The sequence below is a fragment of the Macrotis lagotis genome, chromosome 2, assembly GCF_037893015.1.
Source record: "Macrotis lagotis isolate mMagLag1 chromosome 2, bilby.v1.9.chrom.fasta, whole genome shotgun sequence".
Classification (NCBI taxonomy): Eukaryota; Metazoa; Chordata; class Mammalia; order Peramelemorphia; family Peramelidae; genus Macrotis; species Macrotis lagotis.
Genome location: NC_133659.1, coordinates 13177120 through 13203928, shown reverse-complemented (window position 1 = coordinate 13203928; position 26809 = coordinate 13177120). Strand labels below are relative to the sequence as shown.

The window sequence follows — 26809 nt, the reverse complement described above, 5'->3', positions numbered from 1 at the left end:
CCCTCTCTGCTTTCACTCATTCCCAGGTTACCGAGTTACATTGTCCTATGGAAGTGCCTTGATGCTTCACCACAACAAATAATGCTCCTGAATTTAGCTTCTTTCCATGTAGTAGAAGATTCTCATTGTGCAAAGGATGGATGCTGATTTCTGTTTCTTCCTTCACAGATCCTGGAATGGATTGAAGGAAAGGAGAGAAACATCCGGGCACTGCTGTCGACCATGCACACGGTGTTGTGGGCGGGTGAGACCAAATGGAAGCCCGTGGGCATGGCCGACCTGGTCACTCCTGAGCAGGTGAAGAAGGTCTACAGGCGGGCCGTGCTCGTGGTACATCCAGACAAAGTGAGTAGAGTTGGAGGAAGTAGGGATACATTCTCCTGGGAATGTGCCCACTTTTGATTTTCTCGTTATCTTTGGATCCCAAGTATCTGACACCACTCCTTGCAAATTTTGATGAATGAATGAAAAAATGAATGAATGAATAAGAAAGTGTTTAAGTAAAGAAATCAAAAAACCATTGAGAACTTAATATGTGCTAAACCCTGGAGAGCAAAATACATTCGAAAGATGAGACACCAATATTGGGGAGTGGGTCAACTGAAATCTAAGGGTTTACAACTCATCAGTAGAGGTAGCACAGGGAAAGACCTCTAGAGCTGAAAGAGTTAGATCTTCCATCATGTGATCTCTAAGAGGCGCTTAGCACAGTACCTATCACACAGCACTAATGGATAATGTTCCCTCCTTCCTCTCTTCAGCCAGCACCTTGAACCTTGAACCCAAAACCTTGTATAAATTTTGTATGTATTGGGGTAGCTAGGTGGCATAGTGGATAAAGCACTGGCCCTGGAGTCAGGAGTACCTGGATTCAAATCCAGTCTCAGATGCTTAATAATTACCTAGCTGTGTGGCCTTGGGCAAGCCACATGACCCCATTTGCCTTGCAAAAACCTAAAAAAAATTGTATGTATTTCTTTATACATATGTTGTCTATTCCAGTAGAATGTAGTCTCTTGAGGACTGTGCCTATATCATTATGTCATTATACCCCCCAGTCTCTAGTATAACATCAGACTTATGGTGTCTGTTTAATCAATGTTTGTTAACTAATTGATTGACTTCCCCAAACTGCAGTGAATCAATGGGGTTGAATTCAAAACTTTCAAAATAATTTTCATTCAACCCACAAATGTTTATTTACTGTATTGGGTGCTGGAAACCAAAGTTAAAACAAAATAGCCCTTGCTTTCCAGGGGCTTATAAATGTCAGCTTCTCATTGATTTATCCACGGGCAGATGCTAACATCTGCATCATTCAGGTATAGGAATAGGGATTGATTCAGAATTTTTGGATAAGAAAGCAGTTTGGAAATGGCGGTCTGCATCCTCCAGTCTCAGAATTGCCTAAATCAGTAAGAGGTGGAATGAAATGTCCAGGGCTGCACAAACAGGACAGGTACTGCCTCTATTCAGAAAGAGAAGAAGAGGAAACATTACAAAGCACTTGATTGCAGCACGAATAACAGACTGACCACATTACTGACCTAAGAACCATCCGGTTTGAATAGGATGGCAGTAGGTAAGACCCAAGGAGCAGGCCTTATAAAGCATCTACTGAAGTTTCATCCCATTGTGCCTCGTCAAGGAACTGGTTCCAGCAGATGAACTCACAAGAAGCATCTTCATTTAATGAACTCAAATAGATGAAAAAGTATTAATAACAACATCGATAGCAACAGGAACTAGCATTCTTACAAACACTTTCCACTTGGTATTCCATTTGGTTCCCACAGCTGTCCGTGAGAAAGGTACTCTTATTTTTCAGATAAGGTACCCTGAGTCTGGAAGAGGCAAGGGATTTGCTCAAGGTCACACAATTGTTCTGAAATAGGATTTGAACTCATCCAAGTCCAGTGTGCTATCTATCCACTGCCTCATCTACATACGAGAATGGTCAGGCTAGAAGTCTGACTACTAGCCACTACTTGTGTCACCTAGCTAGTAAGGATAATTCAGTTATAATAAGATACTATTGAAGCAGTATAACAAGGTAGATGAAGAGTCTTGGAGTCAGGACAACTTGGTGCTAAGTTCTGCCTCTGACATTTCTTATCCTTGTAGTCCTGGGCCAATCACTCCATCTCTCTGTGTTCTAGGCAACTTGAAGTCTGCCTTGATTAAGGGCATTTCCTCATTGGGAGATCCTGAGATCCTTATAGTGATGAAATCACAATACATTTTTTAAAAAAAGAGAAAGTACCAAGTGATATCTTCCTCTACCTTGGATGTTTTGCCTCCCCCATGGCCCTGCTTCCCACCTTTTTTTTTTTCACAACTTCTACAGAACACCCTTATGATATCCTGAGGATACCGTTTTCCTCTCCCCTTCTCCCCCAGTGAACCGAAGGTCATTTTTCAAGTTACTTGTACCCTCTCAAGAAGAATGTTTCTAGCACTCTTAAGTGGTTAATAAATATTTGATTTGAATTGAATTGCCCCAAGTATGAAGATTGCTATTGGCAGGTCTAAACTTTTCATTGGTCTTTTGATTATAATCTAGAGTTTGGAATTCTTCTGAGGGAATGTAAATTTCAAGTTAGAAATTCATTATAACATCATTATTAACAATTACTTTAGTGGCAGCTAGGTGGTGCAGTAGATAAAACACCAGCCCTGGAGTCAGGAGTACCTGGGTTCAAATCCAGGCTCAGACACTTAATAATTACCTAGCTGTGTGGCCTTGGGCAAGCCACTTAACCCCATTTGCCTTGCAAAAAAAATTACTTTAACAATAATGCTAATAATTATTATGTCTTTTAAAGTTTCTTTAAATTTTTGGAATAAAACAAGCATATTCCATAACATAGTAAAAGGGGAGAAGATGATTGCACATGAAACTGCAAATCTATTTTATAAAGTTGTTATTCTTTTAATAATGTTATATAAATTTATTTTTTTCACTTAAGGTTGTTTACAGAGCATTCCATCTGATTCTCACAACTCCGAGACATCCTTTTATTATCCATTTTATAAATGAGGAAACTGAAGCTAGGAGAGGTGATATAATTTTATTGGTATCACATAGTCCCTCTATGAAGAAGGATTTTAATCCATATCTTTGTGACTTCTAACTCTACACTGTTTCCACTAAGCTACCTAGATGACTTCCCCAAAAGCAAAAGTGTGGAGAGGAAATCTGACAGCTTTCCTTCATTAAAAGCTTCCTCATTGTCTGCTTTTCTTGTTTCCTTCCAGGCTACTGGGGAGCCGTATGAACAATACGCCAAGATGATCTTCATGGAGCTGAATGATGCCTGGTCAGAATTTGAAAATCAAGGCCAAAAGCCCTTGTATTAACCATGTCTTTCCTCTGTCTCTGCTACAGACGTAGGCTAATGCTTTTTTTTTTCTCTTGTCCCAGTGGAAATTTTCACAGATGAACCCAAATGAGACATCCCCCAGCAGCAAATAGTTAAATTCTCTGCCCCTCCCTTCCCTGATAAATAATGAAATGGGAGACTAGGATTCCAGATGGTATCACTTTAAACCTTCCAGAAAGTTATAAGCCTATGAATGACATTGATGATTCAATGAACACACGCCATATAGCCCTATGGAAACTCAGGTGGTATATGCTGAACAGAGAGTTTAATGTGTGGGGGGGAGATGAAGCACGCTGGCCCATATGTGACTTCATCTCCTTGCCCAAGAAGGGATAGAATTTTTACACTTTAGGGAAAAAGGAGCAAAATTTGGGTAAGGAATTCCCTCAGATCTGGAAGACTGGGATATTTTTTAAGGTTGATTTGTAGATTGTCTCAAAAAGATGTCTTCCATGTCATGGGGTCAGACAAATTTAAACAGAACCAAACAGCTTGGATATCTACTTTGGCCTAACCCTGGAACATCATTCTGTATAGTTATATTGGCCCAGAGGCCTTTTGTGGCCTACTTGAAAGTTAATGTGAAACTTGGGAAGAGACTTAGCTTCATTACCATAGCCACTGATTATCACTTCATTTGGTTGGGTAAATTAAGGTAAATAGAGCATCTCAAAGGTCCCTGCCCTACAAAGTGGGTTAGTCTACAGCACCATTTCTTTTCTTCAAGCTATGGTTAATAATCTTTTGAAAAACCAACCACTGATGAATTTTATGCCAGATGGAGAAAAATGTTTTTAAAGAGGGGGGAGGGTATATTGTCCCAGGATGTTTATTCTAATCTTTTCCTGGTCACCAACATTATCCTTGACTAGAAGTAGGTTCTGAAAGAGTTGGCCTTGTCTCCCATGTATCAGAATTTAAAGGAGGGAAGATCTTGGGAGAGGGTAGTCAGATGTAACACATTTATCAGAATTTGCATTCAGAAGAAACTCTGCCTTCTAGAAATTCCTGAGGATCTGGGAAATAAAGAAGGGAAAGGGTCAGTACTTCACAATTAGCACTTAGAAAACTTCAAGTTTACTACCAGACCAGGTCAAATGATTTATCCATGCTTCCTTGCTTATTATTCATGAGGGGAAAGTCTATACCCTTCTTCCTCCATTCCTCCTTACAGAGGGTTAGTTGTATAAAAGGAGTAGGAGACCCCAAAAGGGAATATTCACCTGCTTATACATATGAAAGCAATAAATGGAAGCTGTCTCCCCTTCCTCCAAGCTGGAGTTCAACACAGCATTAGAAACAGTTGACTTCCTCAAAATTGTCTTGGGTCATCCCAATCTGATTATCTTCTCTTTCTTTGCTTCATTGATTGATAACGTGGTCCAACAGAGAGAGAGACAAGAAAATTTCTGGGCTCCTTTTTTAGGGGAAACTTCCATCTCAAATATCATGGAAATATTTCTCAAGTTGGTGTTTTTAAAAGACAATCATTTCTTTGCCCATTTTAATTTCCTTACAGTACTAAAAATACTGGGAAAAACTGCATGTCAGAAAACCTTCCATTTGGTAGGACACTTCTCTTTTTCTTCATCATCTTCCCCCCCTCCCCTTTCTGGTATATAGGGTCCATATTTATTTACTGCCATTGACTGATGATGTGAAACCTGCACATGATGTTATTCCCACCTTCCCTTCTATACAAACATGAAGCATTCAGGGTAACCATAACCAACTGGATGTTATTTATTAACCCATTCAGAAATAATGTTTTGGTCCAAGTCTGTGCTTGTCCTCTTTGAAACTGGAATGTGAGCCATGGTCCTGTGACTTGTTTTGTTCTCATCCTCATCTTGTAGATATTGTGTGATCGACGCCTATATAATACTACTACTAATAAAAGAAAAAGGATCTCCTGTGGATGTAATGTACATTTTGAATGATAGAAGTCTATTAGCTTTGTATGATGTATGGGATAACCTATCTGTGTCCATAGCTCCCAACACCATTACCTTTATGTACTCAGCAAAGAGAGAGAGAGAGAGGCTCTTTCCTGACCTGAAACGTTTGGGTTCCCGGCTGCCATGTTTGCTTTCTGGATGCATTAAGATTCTGGACCCCCGGCTGATCTCGAAACTCTTAACTAATATGGAACAAGAGGTTTTTGCATTCCTTTTCAACATTTGGTAGCAACAGCTTGCTGATGTTCAGGTCAACTGTTCACTAAGGAAAAAAATATTGTAATATATATTTTTTGTAAATATACTCTACACAATGAAATGTGTGACTGGTCTCAGACGTTTGTAATATATATAAATATATATATTAAAAAGCTCAAACAGTATTTGTTATAAACTTAAGGTATGTTTTGTGCTTGTGGAGGTGAAGGGATCAACATTAATTAGAACTGACTGGAGCTCTCATTGGAAGGAACTGGGGGAAGTCTTGCTTCTACAGAGAGGGGGCACGGGATCCTTGAGTTTGGATGGTCAAGTCTTCACCTGCCTGTCAAGCCAGGAACATAGACTCTAGGTAAATTTTCAAATAGCCAGTCACTTAAGGATTTATTAAATGCTATCTCTATATCAGCCAGGGGCAGCCAGGTGGCAAAGGAGGAGAAAACCAGGCCTGGGGTCAGGAAGACCTGAGTTTAAATGCAGCATGAAATACTTGCTATGTTATCTTTAACCCTGTTTGCCTCAGTTTCCTCATCTGTAAAATGAACTAGGGAAGAGAGTGGCAAAATACTCCAGTAGGCGTGTTGAGACAATACCAAATGAGATCACAAAGAGTGAGAAATGACTAAAAAAACGACTCAACAACATATCAGGCATTCTGCTAAATGTGGGATGCACAAAGAAAAGGCAAAGTCAATGCCCTCAGGAAGAGATAACTACACATACAGAGTAGATAGCAGGTAGTATCAAGGAAGGGAGTCTTCAGACCCCCCATGGGTCTAACTTGAATGGATTTCAGGGACCCCATGAATTTGGATGAGAAAAAATGTAGTTTAATTAGTTTAAATGGTTATACTATGCATTTTATTTTATACACTTAAAAATATGAGCTGAAGAAGTCTAGATCAGGAAGAGGTGAAAAACCCTTGCTGCAGACATCTCAAAATGACATTCCCTACATTGGAAAAGGGTGACTGTTCACCAGAACCTCTGGATCTTAGGGTCATAGGCAAGGACTGGGCAAACTGTGAAATTGTAACCTCTTCATTTTAGAAGTAGGAAATTTAGAGTCTGAAGGGTTAGCAACTTGTGATGGATCACACAGGTAGGGTGCCTTTGAAGTAATGCTGGGCAGTTTTAATTAGGGCATTTTTCCTCTTTGGACCTCACTTTATTCCCCTGTGAAATGCCAGAGATTATACTTTGATGATTTCTAGAATCTTCTGGGGTTCTAAATCCTATGAACCCATGACTTAGCATGTCTCCAAATAAGCTCTTATGGTGTGCCATGCAGGATAGAGATTCCTGACCTTGAAGGCAGACATTTTTAGCCTCATTTCTTGTAAATACTCTATTGTTGACCCAATCAAATGTGGGGGGCTCACTTGCCAACTCCAAGGCTGTCTCCTTCAATTATTCATGCAACAATCCTTTATTAAACTTCTCTATGTGTATGTGACAGATCCTGGACTCAATACTGATGCCCTGTCATTGCTTAACTTGCTGGGTAGAACATCATGTGCACCATAAGCCTCGGTTTCCTCATTTGTAAATTCCATGCTAGCTGTAGCTCTATGAGCATATAAGTAAATGTGAAGTTCTTTTTGGAAGGGGAGAAAGGACACTAGGTACCAGGACTGACTCAGGACAGTCCTTGTCTAGAAGGTGGCACTTGAGCTTTTTTAAAAGAAATTGTTTTCAATTAATAATTGTTTTTTATTTTATTTGTGTTTATTTTATTATTATATTATTTATTTATTTTATTACTCTCTTTATTTATTTTATTACTCTTTCACCTCTGCAACACCCTGCCCCCCACTCTCCAGAAGAAGAAAGTTAAGCTAAACAAACTCCAACATTGACCACATTCAAAAAGGAAGATTGGAGGCAGCTAAATGGCACAGTGGATAGAGTCCTGGCCCTGGAGCCTAGAGGACCTGAGTTCATATTTGACCTCACATACTTAATAATTACCTAGCTGTGGGACCTTAACCCCATTGTCTTAATTAAATAACTTTTTTTTTTTTTTAAAAATGAAGATAGAATCCTAGGGGACAGAGGTAAGAAGGCATTCCAGGCAGAGGGAACCGCCTTGGGAAAGGCAAGGAGGTGAGACTTAGTAGTATCCTTTAAGGGAACTGCAAGTCAGCTTTTCCTAGTAATAATCACCTCCCATCATGTCACTTAATCAATGAGACTGAAGACATAAACAGGGACATATAAGATGTTGACAGACCCAAGAGCAACTTGTCATGAGCAGTTTTGGAAAGGTGAAAAAAGCCCCTTCAGTTGGCAGGAGAGAGAGAAAGTAGAATCAAGACTATTTCATGAAAAAATGTGCCATCGGAATCAAGATTCGAATATGGAATAGGAAAGCATATTTCAAATATGGGGGATAACATGAGCTGCCCAGAGGCAGTGAGGGGGCACCATAATGGATAGATCTGTACTGTATAATGGAGACTAATGAATACTTACCTCCCAAGGTTGTTGTGAAGATCAAATGAGATAAGGTAAGGTTCTGAATCTAGTAGGCCCAGTTGGCAGGAGAGAGAGAAAGTAGAATCAAGACTATTTCATGAAAAAATGTGCCATCGGAATCAAGATTCGAATATGGAATAGGAAAGCATATTTCAAATATGGGGGATAACATGAGCTGCCCAGAGGCAGTGAGGGGGCACCATAATGGATAGATCTGTGAATCAGAAAGTTCCAATGTGGCCTCAAACACTGTGTGACTCTGGGCAGGTCACCTTACCTCCATTTCCCCCACTGTATAATGGAGACTAATGAATACTTACCTCCCAAGGTTGTTGTGAAGATCAAATGAGATAAGGTAAGGTTCTGAATCTAGTAGGCCCTGTTAATGCTGATTCGGCCGTCTTCTACTGCCAGACTTGGTCTGAGACAGATGAAAAATGACATGGCAAGTAATCCTGTCTGACAAGCACGGGAGACCCACAAGGGGAGACAGTTGGCACCAGATTGTGGACACTGTGACGATTAGCAAGTGATTATTTGGTCAGCATGTAGAAGTCACTGAGGCTGGAATGAATATCATGTCTTTTTAAGAGTTGGCAGAGTAAGGATCCAGTTGAATTCAGAATACGTTTATTAAATGTTTACAGAATATATAAATTAATGAAAACTAATATAAGGGAGAGGGCTGACAATGGCAGAAAGCAGCAGTCTCAGGAAGGCGGTAGCCCCTGAGGGACGCTGTGAAGAAAATGAGATTTTTCCCAAGAGAATGATAGAAGGTGCATCCCAGATAGGGGTGGGATTTCTGCCTGTGTGGAGGTAAAGGAAGTAAACAAGAAGGGAATTGGTTCCTATGGCAGGATTAGAAATTAGCAGAATGTCACATGAAGAAGGAAAGAAAAAAGGACCACTGGGCATATGGAATCATGAAGTTCATATACCAGAAAGGTAGTTTGGCTTAGTGGTCAGCAAACCAGCCTCAGAGTCCTGAAGCCTTGGGTTCAAGTCATAGCCTCTGGCATCTTCTGACTGTGTGATCTTGGGCAAATCCCTTCATTTCTCAGTGCCCCAAATAGCTGGACACAACTGTAGGATTATAAATTTCGGAGCAATAGAAGCAGCTTTTTTTTTGGGGGGGGGGGGGCTTGGTTCCCATATATACAACAGAGAAATCACAGGGTTAGATCCAAAAAAAAAAATTATTATGTCTCCTGGACTGAACTTTCATCTCTTGGCCGGTGACTTCAGATCTCTCATCTCTTTGTAGGTCACATCCCCGGGTGCTTTCTTGCATTGTCAGCTGCTTCCTGAAGAGTAAGCTGGGTACTACCTGATACAAGCGTTTTCAGTAAAGGAAGTGTTGCCAAAACAAAGGATGAGGCATACACACCCCTACTTCCCGGTTGCCTAGGAAATGTAAAATCATGGAGAGGAGGAAGTCTTGTAGCCCTTTGGGAAGCTCCTTGTGGGGCATCTATGAGCATCTAGAAATCTATGGGAGAACATGGACTTGAATCCTGGGGAATGGAATTGGTTGAAGTTCTATGAGTAGAGATGGAGAGGGCCCCTTCACTGACTCAGGTCCAACATCTAGAGGGGTACAAAACAAATTCAACAAGATATGAAAACAAGCAGACAAATGAGGCCCATGTGCATTGCCTGAGGTCACACAATTCCTTGAGGCAGATAGCCGGGATCCTGGACAGAGCTTTCTGGATCTGGAGACCAGATTTCAAATCCAGCCTCAGAGGTTTACTCACAGTTTGACCTCGGACAAGTCTCTGCACCCTATCTGTCTCAGTTTCCTCATCTGTAAAATGGGTTGGAGAGGGGACCCGGCAGCTGCTCTAGTACCTTTCCCAAGGAAGCCCCGGTTGGGGTCCCGGGGCTGGACATGACTCAACAGGGGCCGGGGGGTCTTGCATGGAGGCCTCGAGGCCTGGCCGGGTCGGGTGGGCCAGGGCGGTGGGCGCCGTTGTCTTCAGAGCAGAAGGTCACTCGGCTTACATCGAAGCGGAGGCCTTGCGGGAAGGCCCATGTTCTCCATCACGGTGCGGTGGGCGGGCAGCCGATGCCAGCGCAGGCTTGCCCTGCCCTGGGCCCTGGGCTTCTTCGGGAGAGGGGGAGGGCGCGGGGCCGGGCCGGGCCGGGCCTTCTTCGGAGGCTCCACACGGTGGGGGCGGGGCTGGAGGGGCCTGTTCCCCCGGGCTGGGGAGGGGGCGTGTGGGGCCCTTAGGGGAGTCCTGGGGAGGAGGCTGAAGCCTCCGGGAGGGGCGGCGGGAAGGACTGCCGCGTTCCGATGCCCCGGCTACACATGGCGCGGGCCACCCGGACTCAGTTTCTTCATCTGTAAAATGCGCCCCTTAAAGGCCCCCCGGGTCAGGGACCCGCACAATCCGCAATGTCGGAGCTGCCCCCCCCCCCCGGGGTGAAGGACTCCGCCTGTGGGTGCGCTTTTCGGGGCTCCCGGGGATGCCCCCGGGCCCCCAGCTAGTCCGGTGGCTCCCCCCGGCCCGGGCTCGCGGCTCCTCCCCCCGGCCCCGGCCCGGTGGGGGTCGCTCTGCGCCCCGGGGCGGGGGGAGGGGCCGGGCGGGCCTGCGCGCGGATTGGGCCGCCGGGGCCGGGGAGGGGGCGGGAGGCGGCGGGAGGCCCCGGCCTCCCCCGGGCGGCGGGATCTCGGGGGTCCCGATGAGGCGGGGAGAGGGGGCAGGCGGCGGCCCGAGGCTCCGGCGCCGACCCCGGGCCCGGCGGAGGCTTCAGGACCCCGGCCAGGTACGGGCCCGGGCGGGAGGGGGCCGGGGCCGGGGGGCGGCGGGGCCCGGGCGGGAGGGGGCCGGGGCCGGGGCCGGGGCCGGGGCCGGGGCCGGGGCCGGGGCCGGGGCCGGGGCCGGGGCCGGGGCCGGGGCCGGGGCCGGGGCCGGGGCCGGGGCCGGGGCCGGGGCCGGGGCCGGGGCCGGGGCCGGGGCCGGGGCCGGGGCCGGGGCCGGGGCCGGGGCCGGGGCCGGACGGAAGAGGAGGGCTGCGGCGGCGAGGCGGGGCCCTAGCGGGGGGCTCCGGGCCGGGCCCCGGGGGCCAGCTGGCAGCGGGGTGCGGCGGGGGCCGGGCCCCGGGGCGGGCGGGGTGTCGGGCGGACCCGCGGGGGTGGGCTCCGCCTCGGGGGCCGGGCCGGGCCGGGGCGGGGGGCAGGGGCGGCCCGGGGCTGCAGCAGGAAGCCGGAAGCTGGGGCTCCCGCTCCGGAGACATGGCCGGGATTAAAGGTACCCTCCGCGCCGCCGACCCCCGGAGACCCCCGCGGGGGGCCCGGCCCGGGCCGCCGCTCCGCCGGGCCCCGGAGCCCCCCTGCGCCCCCCCGCCATCGCTCCTTCCTCTCCCACGTCCTGCCCCCCCGGGACACGACCCTTCAGCCCTCGGGGCCCCTCCTTCCCGGAACTTGGGGGGCCCTGCACGCCCGGGAGACAGGCCACCCCGGGGCCCAGAGCCCCAGAGACCTGGGGGGTGGAGAGGGGGAGCCGGCCCGGCCCCGGAGGGGGGGCGTTCCCCGGCCCTGGCCTCAGTTTCCTTGTCTGTAAAATGAAGGGGTTGGGCTGGCCGGGTTCTAAGGCTGAGTCTGGGGTCCCATGGGGGGGGCCCGCCCTGCAGCGTCAGAGCTTTAGAGTTGTCACCCCAGGAGTGACCCGCACACCCGCCTTTGTCTTAATCACGCCAGACCCCCAGGACCCTGCGGTGGTGCTGGCCTGCCCTGCCCCGGCGCACTTTACAGGTGAGGAAACCGAGGCAGGCCAGGCCTGGCTCCGGCTGAGCCTCTGCGAGGCGGGTGCTTCAATCCAGCCGCAGACACTTACTGGCGGTGCGACCCTGGGCAAGTCACGGCTTCCTGCCTGCCTCAGTTTCCTCACCTGTAAAATGAAGGAAATGGCAAACCACTTCAGTCCCACTGCCGGGGAAAAACCCAAAGGGGGTCCCAAAGAACTGGGGACCGGGAGTATTTTGGACCCCAAACCTGTCCCACGTGCTGCTCTTCCTAAAACCACCCAAGATGATGAGATGGAGAGCTCGCTTAAAGCTATTTCTTTACATACGTGATCATACATGATCATATACAAGGTTCTATAATTAGAAGCCTGTTGATGAGCTCATAGATCATAGAGCCCAATTCTAGGAAATTTATCACAAGATGATTATTGGACAATGGATTCTGGCCCTCGAGGGCTGCTATCGGTGCTGGTGGAGGGACTGAATGGCAAGGAGCTAGAAAATGAAGGTTTTGATCCCCTTACAGGATGAGGTCTGCTTGTCCCAAGGCAGCAGCCCTGAGGCTGTGCTCCTCTGGAAACTACCCTTATTATCTTCTGGGTCTCTTCGTTTTTATCAGCAATTCGTCCGCATGGTGTTCCTGACTACTCCACTATCAAGCATAAGCCGGAAAAAACCCACCCAGAAACCGGAATCCCAGGACAGCCTTTCCCTCCTACTCCGTAACTCTCAATCAAACTCAAAACTTAGGCATCCGGCGAGTCTCTGAACAGGAAATGATATAGGCTTAGGGGAGGGAGAGCCCCTAAAAGGTGAAAGCTGAGAAGGCTCTTTTGTCTCCCCTTTGCAAATGGAGCCTTCGGGTCTTTGACTCCTGAGCTTAGGGCAAGGAGCCTCAGGCCTAAACTTAGGACTCTAACTTTCCTTGGTTTTCAGATAAGAAATTTAAATACCAAAGACTTGTTGAGTCTTCCCTTAGGCCCCAGAGGGAGTAAGTGGTGGGGAACGGGAGATTTGGACCAGGGTTGACTGGTCCAGCATCCCAGAGCCAGAAAATAATCATTGAGGTGGCATTTGAACCTCAGCCCTTGTACCCCCAAACCCACTGTACCACACTTCCTGTCAGTAGAAAGGAATCATCATTATTATAAGAAATTATTAAATAATATTAAATAATACTTGATTGGCAGCTTCTATTGGGGGGGGGGGTAGACTTGTGTTTTCGTCAATGGGGAACTTCCACTTCAGTCATTCTGTAATAGGGTGACCTGGAAAACTGACTGGGGCAATGAGAAGTAGTGGTCCCCACAGTGTGGTGTATGGGGGAAAAGCCTGTGGTTTGGAATCCCAGGTCATCAATGAAATGATAGAATTGCATTCTAAGAATACCTCAGCCCAGATCTTGTAAGATTCTCCCCAAAAGTAATTTCTCCCATTTTAGCCCCTTTGAGAGGGATGGGGGATCAAACAACAAGCATGGGCCCTGGAGTCAGGAGGACCTGGGTTCAAATCCGACCTCAGACACTTAATAATGACCTAGCTGCGTGGCCTTGGGCAAGCCACTTAACCCTGTTTGCCTTGCAAAAAAAAAAACACCTTAAAAAAAATAAGCTCTGGGAATACCAAAAGAAGCAAAGTACAATCCCTCCCCTTAGGGAGCTGAAACTTAACCTGGGAGACAGTGACATGCAAGAAAATATATACATCTATGAATCAATAGGGCATAAGAGGACATAATTTAAGAAGGGAAGAAACTAGAAAGAAAAGGTTTTGGGAAAGACTTCCAGGAGCAAATCTAAAAAGTTGAATTAGCATCTACAGACTGGCAGAGGGGCCTGGAGGCTAGGAGCTTCCTAGAATAAAAGGGAGAATCATATAGTTTTACACAACCTTGGGGCAAGAGGCCTTGTCTTTGGAGCCCTTTGGGTGAGGCTGCTTGGCCACTTTCCGGATTCTGGGGGTTGAATAATAAAGAGGAACTGGACTTCCAGTAATTTGGGGTGGGGGAGGGAGATAATTTGTTCTTAGTGTTCTGGTTTTTCCAATAGTTAATCTCATCCAGTCTTCTGGATTAGGCTGGAGATATCTATAGATCTCATCTCTTCCGAATGCATGGAGTGGGACCAGAAGTCTCAGCTCCCTTTGAGCTAGAAAAGAATGTGGACTGAGTCTCTCTTTGTTCTTCCTAACCTTTGACCAGAAGTAATAACTTTGATTTCATAATAATCAGAACCTTACTATTTTTGTTTGTAAATCTGAATGTTAGCCTCTGCCCTCCACATGATCTGTGTCTCTCCAGTTACAAAGCTGAAGGCAGCCTCTGTCTGTGTGAAACTGCCTCGTCCCCCCTCTAATTGCATCTACAAGTTTCAGCTTTCATAGTTGTGTTATCAATCAGAGTAAAGGCAATCCTGAGAAGGCAGGAAACTGGTCTGGTTATCTCTATAAGAGACTGAATAAATTCTTATACTTACAACATTTTGGGAAGGGAGAAGTCTCAATGTTTTCTGCCTTTATCATATCTGATAACAACATAAAATATCAAGCCAGGAGAACAGTATCCTGTTGCTAATTGGATTTTTGTCAGTCCTGACCTAGAACAGATCTTACGGATGGGTCGGAGAATCATGAAGTAATCAATGACACCTTTATGTACCAATGTGTAAACTGATTGGTTGGCTGCCAAAATTTTACAATCCTTTGTGAGATTTCTAATATTGTTTCCTCATTAAGCTCTTAGTTGGTATTTTTAATGATACATCCACCCATGGGTTCAGTAAGATCTTAGAATAAATTCCATAGATAAAACTAACTTTTGGTTATTTCATTTTTAACTTAAAAAAATTATGGTTGACACTAGTGAGAAAACCAAATTGATTCTGATTCCATTTTGGAATTGATTCTATTCTGTATCATCTGCTATATTTTGAAAAATTGCCCAAGTCATGATTCTTTGTCTCCGAGTTAAGCTGTCCCATCAATCACATTAATTCAATGAAATATATTGTCTCTGTATATCTTACCACCCTTGTACAATTAAGAGAGACCGGTTATTTTGCTAACAAACCTTGCAAGATGCAGGCAGATGCCAGGAAATCTGCTATTTCCACACTACTATTTGCGCTTCAGCAAAGTCTGGCCTATTATCTGGGCAGGTGGAACACCACAAATGAATTTTCCCCAGCCACAAGGTAGGAGGAGGGATTGTTGCTTAGCCTGGATTCCCAAGTTCTATCCAATCACTTTTTTTCCCATCATCTATGATATTTCAGACTTTGTAACCAATTGTATTGTTTGATTCTTTCTTTCCTTGGTTCTCTTATAATTCCCAAAACTGTAGGAAGGCTGGTGAAACTTAACATAGGGTCTTTGGTCATTGAGAGAGGCCATCCACCCAATTTCTGGAGAAAGGAATGGCAAAGCATTCCACTCTTTGCCAAGAAAACCCAGATGGATCACAGTCAGACATGACTAAAATGACTCAATTGACCCAATTTATTGGTTACTGCTAGTTTAACTAATGAATTGATTATGCCCAAATCATTATCTCTCAATTTACATTAATTTTCAAATGTAACAGTTGGCAACTAGAGAGAGTCACTAAGTAAGGAAGCCTTTTCTAAGTCTCAAGTTCCTTAAATGTAAAATAGAAGGGTGACCTAGATCAGAGGTGTCAGACACAGTGCTGCTGGCTGGTGGCCCAAACAGATTAAAATGTAATTGGGAAATGTTTAACCAAATAAATAAAAAATACAATGGAGCTTAGATAATGTTACTAATGTTAGACTAATGTTCTAATTCAGGATGAGACAGATATGGATCATTATGTGTGGTTGGCTCATTTCTATTTAAGTTTGATACCATTGCCCTGGAGGATCTCCACAAGCCTGGCTAATTTTTTTTTAAATTAGATAAATATTTTATTTGTTTTTCTAATTACACCCAATGGTAGTTTTTAACCAATCATTTTTTCTTTGGCTATTTTTCTCCTTCCCAAAAGCAATCTGATCTAGGTTTTACATTTGCAACCATAGATCAAAAATTGAACGTATTGTGAGAAAAGAATCAGATCTAAAAGGAAGAAAGAAAACATCAGAGAGAACAAATTTACATAATACATTGACAATTTTTAAAAATTGAAGATTATCAGCTTTGGTCTTCATTTAAATTCCACTGTTCGCTCGTTGGATATGGATGATATTTTCCCTCACAAGTCCCTTAAAATTGTCTTTGATTATTGTACTGCTGAAAGGAACAAGTCTATCATGGTTGATCATCACCCCATGTTGTTAGTATGTATAATGGTCTTCTGGTTCTGCTCATTTCATTCAGCATCAATCCATGCAAGTCTTTCCAAAACCTGGATAAATTTTTAAAAATCCAATAATTTTACTCTTTAAAAAAAATTTATTTATTTATTTTTTAGAATACAGCAAGCTCAATTTGGTATCATTGATGGACAGACAGCCAGCTTTGGAAGCAGGTAGCCCTGGTTTCAAGTCCTGCCTTGGAAACCTAGCGGCCATGTGATCTGGAACAAATCATTTAGTTACAGAGCAGGTGCTAGCTGTCTTGGTAGAAAGAGTTTCTTTATCTGAGACTTCCTTATGCCTGTGAAACCAGAGATCCAGCCCCTTTCACTAACAAAATCATGTCAAATTGCAAAAGGAAAAACGAATCAGAAAATATAAACCTTTGTCTTTTCCAAACAAAACAAGAATACTGATTTCATATATAACTATATTAGTATAAAAGAAAGATCTGAAAAGCAAAGGAAAATGTAGTCTGTTGAAAGCTTTTATTAAGGTTAGAAGAAACTTTCTCATTGACTCAGCTGGCAGCACACACATTAAGCACTTGCTGTATTCAGTATACTTCGGGATCATTGATTTTGAGCTAAAAAGCATCTAATTAATGATAGCATTGAGCTTGGCCTTTAAAGTTTATGAAACCCTTCACAGAAACAGGCTTATTTGATCCTCCTGCCTTGGGAGGTAGGGGCTAGTCCCATTTTACAGATGAGGAAGTATAGTTATGAAAGTTGAAGTGACTGCCCAGGGTCAGACAGCAAGGGAATGGCTGGAGAGGATTCACACCTGAGTGTGAATTCAAAATCTAGCATCTCTTCATCGTACCACCCCAATTTAAAATTGAGGAAATTGAGGTACAGAAATGGGAAGGTTTTAAGAGAATCTTAGAATGTGAGAGTTTCTCAGGAGTCTTCTAGTTTGACCAAGAGCTCAGTTATAGCTCTCCTGCCAACTCTATCCCCATTGTATAGAAAGGAAGACTGAGAAGGGACTATTTAGAAAACCTGCTTGGAATTACAGAGCTGGGAAGTTTTGGGGGCATTAATATATCCTACTACAAGCTCCCTCTCTGGTGGTGATCATCCAGGGATCAGTTAAAGACCTCCAGGGATGGGGAACTGATTCCAAAGGAGCGCACAACATTTTTAGATAGCTTTGCCTATATATGAGACTGAGATGAGGAATGAGAGTTTTCAGACCTGGGGGCAGTTGATGAAGAAGCTTGCCCATCTTTGAGGAGGAATGTGTGACCTTTGGGCAAATGACTGAACCTCCCTGGCCCTCAGTTTCCTCATCTGCCAAGAGAAAGGGCAGGACTTGATGGCTTCTGAGTTTTTGCCCACTTCTAGATCAATGTTCTGAAAGACCCATCCTAAAACAATGAAACACAATCAGAGACTCACAAACTCAACCTTTCTTTCCTCTTCTCTCCACAGCTCTTGTCCTTTTGTCCTTCAGTGGAGTGGTGGGACTGACTTTCCTTATGCTGGGATGTGCCCTGGAGGACTACGGGTAAGTTGTCCTTGCCCTTCAGTAAGCCTTCTCCTCTGTTCTCCAGCTTTTCTCTGTCAGATACCTCAAAACTACCAGCGGGGTCTGGGTCACTTAGCTTAATTGGCTGACATTGTGAGATCCATTTGTATCTAAGCTCTTAGGATGAAGAGGCAAAGGGGACCCCAGGGAGCAGTCTGCTCTCCCTCCCACTACCCATCTTAGAGATGTCAGTTAGCAAACAAGCTAAAGAGGCATTGTGCCAAGGGCTGGGCTTCAAAGAAAAGCAAAACCTGGCTGTCCTCCAGGAGCTCACATTCTAGTGGGGAAGGTAGTGCATAAATAGCTCAGGACAAAGAAAATACATCTACACTAGATGGAAGGTCCTCTAAGAGGGAAGGGTCTAGGAAAGGCTATCTGCTAAAGGCGGGATTTGAACAGAGTTGAAGGAAAATGAGGCATGGAGTTGAGAAAGGTAAGGAGGGCATTCTAGGCATAGGGAACAGCCAGTGCAAAGGCTGGGAGTCTGGAGTTTTATATGTGAAGAACAGTCAGAATTGGAAGAGATTCTGGGTCTCTGGCTTTGACTTATACTAGTACTCCTGCTCGCCATCCATGTGACTGTGTGTGTGTGTGTGTGTGTGTGTGAGAGAGAGAGAGAGAGAGAGAGAGAGAGAGAGAGAAAGATAGAGTGACAGAGAGACAGAGAGACAAAGTGAGAGAGAAACAGAGACTTTACCCATCCAGGACCTATAAGCTTTGTACAAGGGAAAGTTTAATTCTGTCTCTTACATGATGAATGGATGGGCATGCATTCATACAGGAGAAAGGTCACTTCTCTCTGCTTCCAGGCAGCCTGCTCAGTTGGAGAAGTCATATCGCAAATAATTGTAAGACAAGGAACCCTATATGGTTCTCTTAAGTGCTGTAACCTCACCTCTCCATCCCTGTTAATGAAAACTGGATGCCTAAAGATAAATCATCACTGCTCCTTAAAACAAACTTCTCTGAGGCATCTAATTCAGAGCATAATCCCCATATATGAAAGATGTCATGGGTTTGGTAAGTGGTTTTTTTAGTATTTTATTATCCAGAGAAAAGTAGCATGCTCTCAGAGTTTGAGAGCAGGCTTTGCAAGCAGGAATTAATGAATGAAAATGAGTGAAAATGAATGAATGAATCCATTAGTATGGATTTACTGCACTATTTTCTGAAGATACAACTGTAGTAAGAGTGATACAATCTGTCCTCAGGGGACTTAGGTTGTTGTAGGGGAAGACTCTATGGGAACTGAATCTAGAGGTACATTTGGTTGAACCCCTCCTAGTAGCAGTGGTCGTACTGATATGATTTTGGTTCCTGAGCTGGGAAGTTGGGTGATGGGGGGGGCGGTTCACTCTCAGCAGCAGGTGAGAAGGTGGACACACGGACTCACCAGTCTGGCAGTGTAGGCCAGGGAAGTTCTGAGAGTCTGAGCCTTCAATATCAAGGAAGGTTTGGGAGGAATTTCTTGCTTCATCCCTCCAGTCCTCCAGTCAGAGGTAGCTGAGGGAGTTGAGAAGGTTGTTGAATATCCACAGCTGAATCAGTGGTGCTGGATGATGAGATTTCAGGTGGTCATCTTTTCCTAGGGGGAGCTCCCCTTCCATAAAGTCTTTTCTCATTCTCTCAGTTGATAATACCAGCTTCCTAATTTGAATTACTTTGTATTCATTAATCTAAATATTTTTTTAGCCTTCAGGAGACTATAAGTTCCCAGAAGGCAGGAATAATTTTGCAGAATTGAGCACGGGGCCTTCTAGAAAGTTACTTAACAAATGATGGTTAGATTGAATGGAATTGAAAGCCATTATTGTTGAGGTCACAACCTCAGAAATGGATTCTTGTTGCGTTTTAATACTATATCAGACACTCTCCTAGTTCCTGAGGATACAGAAACAAAAATGAAACAGTTAACATGCTTTCAAAGAAGACATCATATACTCTTCTAAGCCCATACAAAGTAGACACAAGGTCATTTTTGTAGGGATGGGAGGGGATCAGGAAAAATTTCACATAGTCTCTCTGAACCTGAGAAAAGCTTTGATGGAAAGTAGGGGGTTTTAAGAAGCAAAGACCAGGAAGGAATGTCTCCCAAGCCTTGGTGACCCTGGAGGTTGGAGAGGGTATGAGGAAGGACTGGAAGGCTAGTTTGCCTCTGCCCCTCTGGTCATATAAGGCCCCCCGAATTATTTGGGTCTGCACTGCCATAGCAACTGCAGGTGGAACTTGAAATACAATAAATTCAGGAATGTTTTTAGGGGTGAATTAATTAAATGTTTGACCAAATATAACAAGCTTATTTTTAAAGTGATAATTTTGTATAGCCTGTGAATGATGCTATAAATATCCAAATGACCCTAAGGGTAAAAAAAAAGGTTCCCCACCCTTGGTCTAGACTGTTGAGTGAGCCAAGATGAAATAACCTTAAAGAAGCCTGGGAAGGTAGGCTGAGGCTTGGACATGAAGGGTTCTACGTGCCAGACAGGGGAGGCTGTATTGGGTCCTAGGGGAAATAGGCAGCCTCTTGAATTTATTGTAAGGGAGTTACACAATCATACATCTAGGATAATTATTTAGCAATGTTTTCATTTTTATAGAGCCCGTCAACATTTGCAAAACGTGATACATGTATTATCTCGCAACAATCCTGGGAGGGGGAGGCTGTTATCCTCATTTCACAGATGACAAAACTGAGGAAGATAAAGGTTAAATTACTATCTGAGGTGACACAGATTAAAAAGACCAGATTGAAAGAGAGGCCTTTCCTTCTCCATGATCAAAGCTTCCTCTCCATGCCTGTGTCTCAGGAAGGGAAGCTTAGCAAATAGCTAATTTGAACAGGCCCAAGTCTGGGGTTCATCTTGGGCGGCCTCCACACCATTTGATCTGACGAGATGCCGAGGATTTGTGATGCCACCGGTGGTGACTTTTTATTGTTTTTCCTCTGCCTTCCCTGACAGAGTATACTGGCCTCTATTTGTATTGATGTTTCACGTGATCTCCCCCATCCCTTACTTCATTGCCAAGAGAGTCACAGATGACTCGGATGCTTCTAGCAGTGCCTGTCAGGAACTGGCGTACTTTTTCACAACGGGGATTGTTGTGTCTGCCTTTGGACTTCCCATCATTCTTGCAAGAGTTTCTGTGGTAAGAGATACCTTGGGTGGTGTCACCAGCTATGTGTGAGGTCATGCCCAAGCCTGTGATTGGTTGGGAGCTTGGTATAAGGAGAGCCCCTTCAAGTATGGGACCTGGCTTGGAATCCTGTCACTTAAACCTGTATGACTTTTTTTTGTACTTAAAGATTTTATTTATTTTGAGTTTTACAGTTTTTCCCCTAATCTTACTTCCCTCCCCCCCATCCTCCACAGAAGGCAATTTAGCCAGTCTTTACATTGTTTCCATGGTATACATGGGTCCAGATTGTGTATGATGAAAGAGAAATCCTATCCTTAAGGAAGAAACAAGTATAAGAGATAGCAAGATCAGACAGTGAGAGAGCAGTTTTTTCCCTAAATTAAAGTGAATAGTCCTTTGTCTTTGTTCAGACTCCACAGTTCTTTCTCTGGCTACAGATTGTATTCTCCACTGCAGACAGCCCCAAGTTGTCCCTGATTGTTGCACTGATGGAGAGAGCAAGTCCATCAAGGTTGAACATCGCCCCCATGTTGCTGTTAGGGTGGACAGTGTTCTTCTGGTTCTGCTCATCTCCCTCAGCATCAGTTCATGCAAATCCTTCCAGGCTTCCCTGGATTCCCATCCCTCCTGGTTTCTAATAGAACAATAGTGTTCCCTGACACACACAGACCACAGTGTGCTAAGCCATTCCCCAGTTGAAGGTCATTCACTCAATTTCCAGTTCTTTGCCATCTCAAACAAAACCTGTATGACTTTGATCTAGTCACTCCTCACATTTTCACCTGGAAAACAAGGAAGTTGTACCAAATGGTCTTGGAGATTGTACCAAATGGTCTTGGAGATATCTTCCAACTGTACATCTGTGTCCATGTCAGTTAAAACTTCATTTCCAGGCTTTTCATTTGTATTTTAGCTTAAATTCTCTGTCTATATATCTGTGATATCCATTTATCCATCCCTCTAGCCAACAGTCTATCCATAGCCATCCATTCATCCATCCATCCATCCATCAGTCTCTCTTTCTCCCCCTTCCTTATCTATCCACCAATTAATCCATAGTTTATGCCATGGTTAGATTATTTGAGACACTTCCAAAATGCTATCTGATTTTTACCTTTTTATCTTGTAGACCTTAGTCATAACCACCTTCCTATTTGAATTTTTATAAAGATTGTATTAGATCAAAGGATCATAGATTTAGAACAGGAAGAGTAACTTTCTTCTGGTCAAAGAGAAAATAAACATCACTCACAGCTAAGGTTTGAACCCAGGTCTTCTGACAGTGGATATGATCTCCATTCCACTGTACCACAATATGGAAGCCCTGGATGACATTCATAGCTTCCCTTAGAGGTATAAACTGTTTTTATAAACCTTCTCCTATTGATTCTACCAACTCCATTTTGGAGAGAAAGTCATTGAGGCTGACTGTAGGCTTAAATACATATTTTAAAAGTTTCTTTTTAGTTATGAACTTAATCAGTAGATAAATACATTTCAATATAAAAAGAACAAAAAAAATTTCAAAAGAATCCAAACTTCACCACTTGGAACCTCATTTTCCTCATCTGTTAAAATGAAGGAGTGGGGCTTGAGGGCTTTTGAGGGTGTCTTCTAGCTCTGAATTTCTGATCCTGTGATCTAACATACAGGGTTTTCCTTCCCAGGCACATATTAAAATTTAACAAAATGATTACAAAATAGCTCCATTTCCTTGCCTTCCCTTTGTTATTTTTTCTTTTCCCCTTCTCTATAGTAGTAGGGATATGGATTTGACTTAATATCTACCAAGAACCTCCCAACTCTGGAACTCTGAGTCAAGCAATCTCTCTTAATAAATAAATTTGCATAGACTTGACCATAAACTATTGAGTGATCTTGTACAAAATGATCTTCATCTTAGAAAAGACAGAATCAGAGAATCAACTCAGTCCTTCCCTAGAAAAAAATTCAACACCACAATCCAATAAATATTAAACAAGTATTATGTGTCAGATACTAGGGATACAATTAATAAAAAGAAAAACCACTCCAGCCCTTAGGGAGTTTCTAGCAGTATGGAGAGGGGGAAAGACAGCCTAATTAAGGAAATAGGAAAGTGGGGGATTAGAAAGAGCCTGGGGGTAGCTGATGAAGAGGCAACCTGAAGCCAAGCCAAGCCAAGACAAGAACGAGCTGAAGATGGGAGGGATCTAGGAGTCCAGCTCCTCTCTTCTATAAAGGAAGACACTGGGAGGAGTTTAGTATTCTACCTTCCAGTCCCCCATCCTAAGAAAGAGGAGACTGAGGGAGGTGGGGCCAATGGAGACTTGATTTAGCAGCATGGAAAATGGGATGATCAGACAGAAGCCAGGAAGTGTCTGGGGCTATCTTCCAATTTAGTTTAAGAAGAGAGTGCTCTGGGTTTTATGGAACCACCTAATTCCTCTAGAACTCAAACTCTAAGGAGGGAACCAGATGCAAATAAAGACCTACATACTAGATGGAGATATGTGTGGTAGTCTCAGAGGCTCTTTGTTATGTTCAAAATGAATCCCACTTGTTATCCTCACTGAAACTTTCCAAGGAGAAAGCCATTCTCTGTGAGTCTTATGAGGGAGGAGACATCTAATCCCTCTTCCATACTTGGTCTTTCAGACCCTGGGCCACAACTCTCTCTTCCTCCCTTTCTAGAGTAAACCATATTTGCTACACTGATCACATTCTATAAGACACTCAGAACAGAATTAGTCTCTGTGTCTCAGAAAGGAAAAACCCCAAATTTTAGAGTTGGAGGTAGAAGGGGGAAGGTGATGCTCACACTAGTCCATGATCCATCCTTCTCTGGTTTTATTATTCACCTCTGATCTCACTATTTCACTTCAGTTAGGAAAAATTTTGGACACAATTCCAATTCTCCAGAGCATTTTTACTTTTTTAAAAATTTTTTTCCAGTTACATGTAAAAAATCGTTTTCAACATTCATTTTTATAAGAATTTGAGTTCCACGTACATTGTCCATGTACAATCAGGTTGAACACATTTCTTTATTAGCCATGTCCTAAAAGAAGAATCAGAAGAAAAGGGGAAAAACCCACGGGAAAGAAAAAAACCATAACCTTTAAAAAAATGAAAATCGGAAGCTTGGGTCTGCATTCCGACTCAACAGTTAAAGGACACTAGAGGGCTCTGTCATCTCTCTGTCTGCATCTCTCTTGGTCCAAGCCTCTCCGAGAGCAGAAAGCTATTTGCCTGTGTTTCACAAATAATTATTGTTGATGATGTTTTCTTGAAAAACCAATCTCCTGGCCTGATTCTGAGCACACCAAGTGGCGATGGGCCTCATTTATTGTTTCGTGGCATTGTGCTAAGTTAGGGTTAGTTTCTCTTTGGGGGGAGGGAAAGTAGAATACAGAAATGTGTGTAATCAGGAAAACACTGAGGCTGGTATCAGGCTTAATTAGCAACCATTCCAACAGTAATTAGTCTAACAGCAGCCTATTGCCTTATTAGGCCTTTTAGCATCCTCCTGCAGTATTTTGTTTGATGTTCTTAATGAGTCAAAATTACAAAGATTTTATAAATATTGGCTTGTGAATAAAATCAAGGCTGATGTAATGGTCTTTCCTCTCTTGCATTTCAGATCAAATGGGGAGCTTGCGGCCTGGTGTTGGCGGGCAACGCGGTCATTTTTCTCACCATTCAAGGCTTCTTCTTTGTATTTGGGAGAGGGGATGACTTCAGTTGGTAGCAGCAGTAGGATGTCGGAGGTCTGCTGCTTTGGACTCAGTTCTGGATCACGCGTACTCTAGGAGTTTCTCTCAGTAGAAGCATGTGGGGTGATGTCATATCAGCCTCCCACATTTTCATATACCATTTTTATATCTGCGTAATACACTATATTAAGGGAAAATACCAGCCATGTGAAGCAAAATAGTTCTATTATCAGCAGATAATTCTTTCACTATATTCATTTGTTATGAGTTACAATATTTAGCTTCTTTTTGTTTCGACTCATTTTCCAAACTAGGTATTTTGTGTGTGTGTGTGTGTGTGTGTGTGTGTGTGTGTGTGTGTGGTTTTTAAAATTATTTAAGACAACTTCATAATCCTTTATTGCTCACCAGTGCCTAGGGTTGAGCCGAAGACAGTTGGAAGCTACTTGGGAGCACCATTCTGAGGGAGTGGCACAACCCCTTTGCCACATAGTAGGTGATTGATAAGAATGAATTTCATAGAAAGGAATTGAATTGCTAAAGTCCCTTGTCTATCCAGTTGTGAAATAGGGAAGTGGCAAATTCTTTAGAGCAGGGGCACTCAACCTGTGACCTCAAGTATCTGAGGAGAGATTTCTGGGCATCTGAGAATTTAGATGAGAAAAAAAAAGGTCTTTATTCTCAGAAAACTTTGGTTTCCTTTGTAATTCTATATATTTTATTTGATTCTGGGAAAGGGTCCTGAGGTTTCACTAAATTAGAGAGGGAGGGATCCATGACAACCAAGGTTGAGATCCATCCCCTGCTTTAGAAGGACAGTGGAGTACAGTGGAGAATGGGTCAGCCTTGGTTGTGAGCAAGGCCTCCTTCTTCTAGAACTTGTGCAAATCACTTCATTTCTTGCTCTCTTAAAAACAATTTGAAGGTAGATTGAAGATTTGCATCAGAAGAAAAATTCCATGGAGCTTTTACAGGATGAGATCAAAGATGTGGGACTTCCCCTTCAAAATTATTTAAAAGGATTGCATTGGGAAGCTGTGGGTTCTAGTTTAACTTAAACTCTTTGTACCTCAGTTGGCTTCTCTGTAAAATGAGGTTAATGCTCCCAGAGCAGTTTGAAGGCAGAGGGCTAGGCTGTATGCTTCTCTTGGGGTCCCTTTGACTTCTAAGTTTTGTGATCATTTTTTTTTATACTGAATTGTTACTCTTAGTAAATAGAAAATGACCTCTCCTCCTCCTCTGTCAGTCATTAGACCTGGGTTCTAATACCAGCTGTTATTTACTTCTTGTAGGACCTTATGCAAGTCATTCCTTTTCCCCTATGCCTCAGTTTTCTTATCTATAAAATAAAGATGTCAGACTATATGACCTCAAAACCCTCATCCAAGCTATTGGTCTATAATCTCTAACTTAGGAACATTGAGCATTCTATCATAGGCAGGAATAGATTTGAGGATACAGATCAGAGTCCCCAAGGATCATCACTGGGCTGAGGAGAAGCAGGCTAGGGTGAGTGCTGGTGTGAGAGGATGACTCTTTTCTTTTCCTAGCTATCACTATTCTTTTGGTTTTTTGTTCTCCCTTATTAGCAGGGTCATTGGGCAGAATTGAGCAGGGATTCTCATACACTACAATTCTTCCTTTTGGGTCCATTTTCTTCTGACATTATCTTTGATCTCCCTATTATCAGGGTCATCGGGCAGAGTTGTGCAGGGATTCTTTTTTTCTACAATTTTTCCTTTTGCGTTTCCTTTCCTCTTTTGAGTTATTCCTTCATCCCTTTGTCCCCTTCTCCAATGAAACAATGAGTTCATCATGAGGAAGGTCTGAGTTAGGGTAGACCAGCTGCTTCTTCATTTCATTGACATGCCTGTGTAATTGGGTGACCTACGTAGTTTATAAAATCTGTAAAACTGACACCTTTATCAATTCCTGTAAAATGCAGTATATTTGATATAATCAACTGACTTTTCTGCCTTATGTATATTTTACTTTTTATGTATATCATTCTAAGTGGAATATAACTATTTTTAAAAATTTTATTACTGTGTGATTACTGAGTATCTTATTGAAAATATTTGCATCTTGTCCATATTTTATTTTTCATCCTTTTTAAAAAAATCTTAACAGTATTTTGTTTTCCTCAATTACATGTAGAAATAGTTTTCATTCTTGTAAAAGCTTCCCTTCCCCTTTCCCCCTCCCCAAGGCAGCAAACAATCTGATATAGCTTATGTGTACCCAATCATATTGAATATATTTCCTCAATAGTCAGTTTGTGAAAGAAATGTCAGATGAAAAGGAAGAAAAAAACAAATAGCCAATTTAAAAAAGTGAAA

At 43.4% G+C, this 26809-nt stretch overlaps 2 protein-coding genes across 2 annotated transcripts in view; both read left to right on the top strand.

Annotated features, from left to right (window-relative positions):
• The window catches only part of DNAJC6 (DnaJ heat shock protein family (Hsp40) member C6), a 122321-nt gene extending 118934 nt beyond the window's left edge, over window positions 1-3387 (top strand). The window contains exons 18-19 of the mRNA XM_074221247.1: window positions 169-345; window positions 3259-3387. Coding sequence (XP_074077348.1) covers window positions 169-345; window positions 3259-3360 — 279 coding nt within the window. The 3' untranslated portion in view covers window positions 3361-3387. The remainder of the gene's footprint in view (window positions 1-168; window positions 346-3258) is intronic.
• Window positions 3388-11210: 7823 nt separating this feature from the next.
• LEPROT (leptin receptor overlapping transcript) lies at window positions 11211-26512 on the top strand. The gene is made up of 4 exons (XM_074221248.1): window positions 11211-11298; window positions 17541-17616; window positions 20598-20784; window positions 24398-26512. Exons 1-4 carry the CDS (start codon window positions 11283-11285, stop codon window positions 24503-24505), a joined length of 387 nt encoding a protein of 128 aa, XP_074077349.1. The 5' UTR covers window positions 11211-11282; the 3' UTR covers window positions 24506-26512.
• Window positions 26513-26809: the final 297 nt, after the last annotated feature.

Bases quoted from the DNA above. Each gene is read 5' to 3' on its own strand.
- LEPROT (XM_074221248.1), top strand. The intron at 17,617-20,597 runs GTAAGTTGTCCT...CTTCCCTGACAG, and splicing joins TGTGCCCTGGAGGACTACGG to AGTATACTGGCCTCTATTTG. The intron at 20,785-24,397 runs GTAAGAGATACC...CTTGCATTTCAG, and splicing joins TTCTTGCAAGAGTTTCTGTG to ATCAAATGGGGAGCTTGCGG.